Source organism: Elephantulus edwardii, unplaced genomic scaffold, assembly GCF_000299155.1.
Source record: "Elephantulus edwardii isolate Elephantulus edwardi_28Jun2011 unplaced genomic scaffold, EleEdw1.0 scaffold00075, whole genome shotgun sequence".
Taxonomy (NCBI): domain Eukaryota; kingdom Metazoa; phylum Chordata; class Mammalia; order Macroscelidea; family Macroscelididae; genus Elephantulus; species Elephantulus edwardii.
In genome coordinates, this window is record NW_006399825.1 from 9,006,026 (window position 1) to 9,013,891 (window position 7,866).

At 40.3% G+C, this 7,866-nt stretch overlaps 1 protein-coding gene across 1 annotated transcript in view; it reads left to right on the forward strand.

The window, feature by feature from the left end:
* Window positions 1-5,267, forward strand: part of LOC102863097 (cytochrome P450 20A1-like) — a 55,564-nt gene extending 50,297 nt beyond the window's left edge. The window contains exons 12-13 of the mRNA XM_006889096.1: window positions 4,081-4,170; window positions 4,984-5,267. Coding sequence (XP_006889158.1) covers window positions 4,081-4,170; window positions 4,984-5,134 — 241 coding nt within the window. The 3' untranslated portion in view covers window positions 5,135-5,267. The remainder of the gene's footprint in view (window positions 1-4,080; window positions 4,171-4,983) is intronic.
* The last annotated feature ends 2,599 nt before the right edge of the window (window positions 5,268-7,866 follow it).

Consider the following 7,866-nt stretch of genomic DNA (forward strand, 5'->3'; position numbering starts at 1 on the left):
GAGTTACAAATAGAAGGGCTTTGAGGGTGTTGCTTTCAGGTTTACTGGGGGGGTGGGGTGGCAGAAGGTGGCCTAGGTAACATTCTCTGGATATCCTAGGCATTCTTTTTTTTTTTTCTTCTCCTTCCCTACCCCGGGGTCAGATGGCACAATCTGGGGACTGAGGAGCTCACCCTGAGGGCCGTGACGGTTCTCCCCGAGCCGGGGGCCAAGCGCAGCCCGCCCCGGGCAGAAGGCCACGACGGCTCGCCCCGGGCAGAGGGCCGTGATGGCTCGCCCCAGGCAGAGGGCCAAGGGCAGCCTGCCCCGGGCAGAGGGCCGCGATGGCTCGCCCCGGGCAGGGGGCCGAGGATGTATAAGAGCTTTAAACACCGTTCTATCCTGTAACAACCTAGCCATCTCAAACGCACTTTTCCCCACCACTCCAGTCACAGAATCGATCCATCTCATCAAAGGTCTTCCTCTCCTTCGCCGCCCTTCCACTCTGCTAAACATGATGTCCCTCTCCAAGGACCAGTCCCTCCTTGCAACATGCCCAGAGTATGTCAGACAAAGCTTCACAATCCTTGACTCCGAGGACCATTCTGGCTTCACTTTCTCCAGGACAAACCTGTTTGTTCTCCTAGCAGTCCATGGTATATTCAGTACTCTTCTCCAGCACCACAGCTCAAAGGCATCAATTCTCTTTCTATCATCCCTATTCACTATCCAACTCTCTGATGCATAGCACATAATTGCAAAGACTATAGCCCAGATCAGGCGCACCTTAGTCCCTGGCCTGATGTCGTTGCTCTTCAGTACTCTTGAGAGGTCCCTCACAGGTGACTTTCCCAATGCAATTTGCCTCTTGATTTCATGGCTGCTGTTACCAAGAGTGTTGATTGTGGAGCCAAGTAAATGAAAACTGTTAACTCTCTCAATCTCTTCACCATCCATACTGATACTGCCAATTGGCGCAGTGGTGATAATCTTTGTTTTCTTGATGCTGAGCTTCAATCCATATAGGAAGCTGCAGTCCTTAACCTTCTGCAGCAAGAGCTTCAGGTCCTCCTCAGTTTCAGCAAGCAGGATTGTATCATCTGGGTTTTTGATGACTCTTCCAACAATCCTGATGCCACATTCCTCTTCGTATAGCCCAGCGTCTCAGATGATCTGTTCTCCATAGAGATTGAAAAGGTATGGAAACAGAATACATCCCTGCCAACCCCCCTTCTTGATTTTGAACCATGTAGTGTCTCCTTGCTCTGTTCTGACAACTGCCTCTTGGTCCAGGATAGGTTTTGCATAAGCACAATCAAATGTTCTGGGATTCCTATTCTTCTCCGAGTCAGCCACAGCTTGTTGTGATCCATATAGTCAAAAGCCTTTGCATAGTCAATGAAGCACAGATAGGCATTTTTCTGGTATTCTTTGCTTTCTGCCAAGATCCCTCTAACATTAGCTATAATATCCCTAGTACCACGACCTCTTCTAAATCTAGTCTGCACATCTGGCAGTTCTCTGTTGACATATTGTTCCAAATGTTTTTTGGATCATTTTCAGCAGAATCTTGCTTGCATGTCATATTAATGATATTGTTCGATAATTTCCGCACTCTGTTGGGTCACCTTTCTTTGGAATGGCAACAAATATCGATCTTTTCCAGTCAGTGGGCCAGCTGGCTGTTCTCCAGATTTCTTGGCACAACTTAGCACATCCAGGGCAGTGTCTGTTTGTTGAAATATTTTTAAAACATTTGCGTTTGAAAATAATTTTTATACTTAATGAGGAGGAAGTATGTTTGTTTTTATTGTATTTATCTCCCTTTTGACTTTAAATAGAATGATATGACCTAGAATTTTTTAAATTTTATTTTATTTGTTTTTTTTTGTGTGTGTGTGTGTACGTGTACTGTCAAATTGGATCTGACTAGTATATGAGGAGATTGTTCTTCCTCAGCAGAGCATCTGGTGAATTAAAACTGCATACCTCTGGGATTGCAGTGTAGCTTCTTGCCACTAGGCCACCAGAGCTCACCATGACCTAGAATTTTTTAAAACTTTTCTATTCTCCTTATTTTTAAAAAGGTTTTAATAAATAAATAAATTTGTTTTTATTGTTGTTAAGTGCTGTCAAGTTGGAATGACTCATAGCTGACCCTTCAGAAAGTTTTTAGAGGCTGTAAATCACTATGGAGGAGACTGCCCTTCTTTCTCCCTCGCAACAGCTGCCTTGGTAACATAACCCCTTACCCACATCTGGTTGTATGCCATCAAGTCGGAACTGACTCATCGCAGACCCTCCAGTGGGTTTTCAGAGGCAGTAAATCACACAGAAGGAGACTCTCCATCTTTCTCCCACAGAAAAGCTGGTGAATTGGAACCACATGGCTTTGAAGTGCAGCATCTTACCACTACGCCATGAGAAGGGCCTCCCCACTCACTTACACACTAAGCCAAATAAATTTGAATGATTTGTACTTAATAAATATGACTGGGAGCCTCCAGTTTAAAGAAGGAAAATGTCACTAAATGGGAATCCCAGAACACTTGATTCTACTTATTCAAAACCTATACTTGTACCAGGAGGCAGTCATCAGAACAGAGCAAGAAACACTGCATAGTTCAAAATTGGGAAGGGTGTACGCCAGAGATGTGTCCTATCTCCATACCTTTTCAGTTTATATGCAGAACAGATTATCCGGGAAGTTGGGCTTTATGAGAAATGACTCAATCTTGAGTCATTGGCAACTAGAAAGCACATCACAACAACAATAAAATTTATGTAAAATATCTTATATACTGATTGTTGTTGTTTTGTGCTGTCAAGTCACCTGTGACTCATAGCAACCCTGTGTACAGTGACCCTAAACCCTGCTCTATCCCTTGCTAGTCTATCCCTATTACCCCTGTGACTGAATCAATCCATCTCATCGAGGGTCTTCCTCTCCTGCACTGTCCCTCTACCCTCCCAAGCATGACATCCTTCTCCAAGGACAGATCCTGCCTTGCAACATGTCCAAATTATGTTAAACAGAGCTTCAGAATCCTTGCCTCCAAGGAGAAACCTGGCTTTACCCTCTCCAGGAGGAACTTGTTTGTTCTCCTAGCAGTCCATGGTATATTCAATACTCTTCTGTAGCACCAAAGTGCAAAGGCATCAACTCCTTCTATCATCGCTAGTCAGTACCCAGCTATCTGATGCATCGCAAGTAGTTGCAGAGACCACAGCCTGGATCAGGCACACTTTAGTCTCCAGATTGACATCATTGCTCTTCAGTACTTTGGAGAGGTCTCTGACAGCAGACTTTCCCAATGTCTTAATTTCCTGGCTGCTGGTACCAAAAGTGTTGACTGTACAGCCAAGCAAACTGAAGCTGTCAACAGTCTCAGTCTCTTCATCATCCATCGTGATGCTGCCAATCGGCCCAGTGGTGAGAATCTTTGTTTCCTTGATGTTGAGCTTCAATCCACATTGAAGACTGCAGTTCTTGACTTCCTGCAGCAAGTGCTTCAGGTCCTCCTCAGTTTCAGTAAGCAGGGTTGTGTCATCTGCATAATGCAGATTGTTGAGTCTACCTCCAATCTTGATGCCACACTTCTCATAAAGCCCAACCTCCTGGATAATCTGTTCTACATATAGATTGAAAAGATATGAGGATTAGATATTTTAAATACTGAAATAAAAAATATTGCATCAGGTGATTTTACATTATTTGGGTTTTTTATCAGAACAGTGACATTGACCTGTGTTTCAGTCTCTTTCATTGCTGTTTTCAGAGAACGGACTCACAGCTGAGCCTCCAGCAAGTTTCCAAGGCTATAAATCTACTGGGAGGAAATTGCTTAGCTTTCTCGCTTAGAGCTGCGATCCACTGTCAGAGTGGAAGTGCCTTTGGCTTAGCAATACAACTCTACAGAGTACACATCCAGAGCTGTTTTACATTTTAATGTTTGGAATAATAAATATGGAGAAATATAGTTACATTTTAATATACTGTGATAACTTCTTTTCAGTAGCTTTAAACTTTATCCTATACTGTGTTAATATGTTAAATGTCAGTGAAGATATGTAGTAATTAAGTTCAAACCTTGTTTTTAGGTTTGATCCAGACCGGTTTGATGATGAATCAATAATGAAAACGTTCTCCTTGCTTGGATTTTCAGGCACACAGGAATGCCCAGAATTAAGGTGAGATGATATGCCCGACTATGTCTTTCCTAGTTTTGACAGTCACCGTTGATGAGAATTTTATATATATTTATATAAGAATATCATAACACCAGCAGTCAGGAAATCAAAAAGCATATCGCGATGGGAAAGTCTGCTGTTAGGGACCTCTCTAAAGTACTCAGGAGCAACGGTGTCTCTCTGGAGACTAAGGTGCGCCTGATACAGGCCACGGTATTTGCAATCGCTTGTTATGCATCAGAGAATTGGACAGTGACTAGGGAGGACAGAAGGTGAGTGGACGCTTTTGAGTGGTGGTGCTGGAGAAGAGTACTGAATGTACCATGGACTGCCAGGAAAACAAACAGATTCATCTTGGAGAGGGTTAAACCAAGCTACTCCTTGGAGGCAAGGATTCTGGGGCTTCGTCTGACATACTTTGGACATGTTGCCAGGAGGGACGGGTCCTTGGAGAGGGACATCATGCTTGGGAGGGTGGAGGGACAGCACAGGAGGGGAAGACACTCTATGAGATGGATTGATTCGGTGACTGGGGTAATCGGGATGGGTGTGTCAGAGGCAGTGCAGTTGGCGCAGGATAGAGCAGGGTTTAGGGCTGTTGTGCATAGGGTCGCTATGAGTCGCAAACGACTCGACGGCACATAACAACAACAACATTTTTAATATATAGAATTTATATAACTGTATATATTACCTATTTTATATATGTGTGTGTGTATACACACACACACACACACATATAAAATTAAAGGGTTTTTTTTTCTGTTACTGGCAGAATATCTTTGCTAACTATTTTATTTTCTTTCTGACTAGGTTTGCATATATGGTGACCACAGTACTTCTGTCTGTATTGTTAAGGAGACTGAGCCTGCATTCTGTGGTGGGACAAGTTATTGAAACAAAGTATGAACTGGTAACATCATCAAAGGAAGAAGCTTGGATCACTGTCTCAAAGAGATATTAAAATCTTTGAAGATCTTGTTAGGTCAAAAAAAAAAAATAAAGATCTTGTTAGGTCGATTAAGGAAATTAATGGTTTAGAAGATCTGTGAATCCCTTTAAAGATCAAGTATCATTTTGCAATATAAACAACTATTAATATTTTATTACATATATACGTATTTTTAAATACCACATTTTCTTAAAGTAGGATATACATTTTAATTATTACACTAATATATTGATAGTTTTAATGGGATGCTTAGCTTTCTCCCTTTAGTTTTAGTTTTACTTCTATGCCATTTTTTTTATATTCTTGTTCTTAATTTGATCTCTAAAATTAATATTTTGAAAAATGAAATTTTATATATGTGTGGGAATAATTTCTTCTATTATACATAGTATTAATATTTTTTTTGTTTATACTGATAGTAAATTCTTTGTATACTTCTCATAGTCAATTAAAGGGAAAGACAAAAAGAATTCCTATAATTTTTATTTATTGTATTAATTTTTTTTTATGACTTTAGTTGACCTAGTCTGTAGGGCCTTGCACTGCCACCGAAAGATTTTGCATTTCTGGTGGTTTAGATTCTCAAGGCATGCTGAGGGAGAAGCGTGGACAGTCTGATGCCTTTAAGATTTATAATCTCAGAGATCCAATGGATGGTTGCTATGAGTTGGAAGTGACTCTAAAGAAGAGAGTGAACTGAGAGGCTATCATTTGAGTTTTAATAATTTTTATTCAGTTTCATAATTTTTACTTTTTATTTATTTATTTTAGTATTCTGCCTTGTATTTGGTATTTCTTTGCCTCTCCAGGCCATATTTTTATTTCATGATTTAGACTATTAGTTTTGAACAGTTTTGAATAGTGACTTTGTTTTGGAGTGACAAACTAGGATTGGTGTTTGTTCAGTTTTCTGAAAATTGCCATCAAGCCAATTCCAATTCACAGGGACTCTGTGAACAACAGATTGAAAGCTTGCCAGTCCTACACCACATTAATAGTCTTGCCCTCTGTGTGAATCCATCTCATTGAGGGTTTTGGTGACCTACTTTTCTAAGTGGATGTCTTTCTCCAGGGGACATTCTCAAAGTATGTGAGAGGAAGTCTCACCACCCTTGCCTCCAAGGAGCACTCTGGCTTCTCTTCTTCCGAGATATCTTTGTTTGCTTTAGCAGCATGATATCACTTAACTAATTCTTATTTGGGGTGAGGGGACTGAGAAATGTTTTATGTATTAGCTAATGTACTAAATATACAAACTTGTAGTTAAGAACTGAAGCATGAAAAAAAATTAAAAAAAGAACTGAAGGATAAAGAATCTGATACACACACACACAGAGAGAGAGAGAGAGAGAGTGAAAGAAAAAGAAAGGAAACAAACTTGTTGAAATATTTGCAGACTGGATGATGAGAGGGGTAATGTCAACATTACATTAAGAGCTTGTCTAAATTGATAAGAAAAGCTTCCAAGAGATGCATGAGTAAAGATATGAACAAACTTTCACAGGAGGAGATAATAAACTTGGAATAATGTTCCATCTCACTAGTAAGCAAAAATTATGAGGGCTGTCTCAAGGATATTTTAAGTGTCTTTAGTACGGATGAGCTGGAAACCCAGTAAAGGGCTGTCATGAGTTAGAACTGACTCTAGGTATGTGGTGGATTTCTTCCATACTCATGGCAAAGGGAAAAGATCAGCCTTCAAACTCATTGCTACCCCTCCTAGTCAAAACCAGCTCAAAGCTATTTCTTCCCATATGTTTTACAGCAGGATTTTGGGATGAGATTGCCCATCTTTCTCCCATGGAGCCAGTGATGGCTTCAAACCACCAGAGAGGTACTGTCTTTGGGTCCAACACAGCTTCCTCCACTTCTTACAGCTTCTTACAGACACTGTTAAATTGTCTAGTCAGTACTTTATTGGCGGCATTACATCTTAGTCTGGGTGGGTAATTATTTTTGTCACACTGTGAATTTTTTTTTTAAGAAAACCATATATTTTCTTGAAAACAACAATAGAAGGAAGTATGCCAAATGCAGATAGAAAGGAAAGGAAGTAAAAATGGGAGTTTGCGAGTGAGTTTATTTTTAACACTGCAGAATTTCATTTGTAATTCTAGATTCAAAATCATACTCCAGTTATGGATGCACTTTATGTTGTGTTTATGTTTATTGTTAAATAACTGACTCTAAAGAATTATGACCCAGTTATGGCCTACATATGACTGGTCAGTATAGAATCTAATTAGGTGCACTATAAGTGTAATGTTCATTTCTGGAAAAAATAATGTATAGGATAATTTAAGCTCCAAGACTCTAAGTGAAATATATTCTGAGCTGCTAGCCCCATGTTTTTTTCTAAAATGGCACATTTTCAGTGAAGGAGAGGAAGACACTCAACAAGATGGATTGACACAGTGACTGTAGCAGTGGGCCAAAGTATGTCAGAGATAAGGACAGCATAGGATAGAAAAGGGTTCAGAGCCAGTGTTAATAAGGTCACTATGAGTCATACTTGAGGGCACATAACAGCAACATCATATTCTGTGGGTATGGGTATGTGTATATACAAATCTTCCTTTGTTATTGGGGTACCAATGGTTGGAAATTGGCTGTTGAAGGATCGAGTAGACAATCCATATGTAAAACAGTTGTAAGATCTTATGAGAAAAATCCAATCTGAAAGCAATTGAGGGCTGATAAGCAGTGATCAAGGTAAAAATAGGGCAGACATTCGAGAGTCTTGG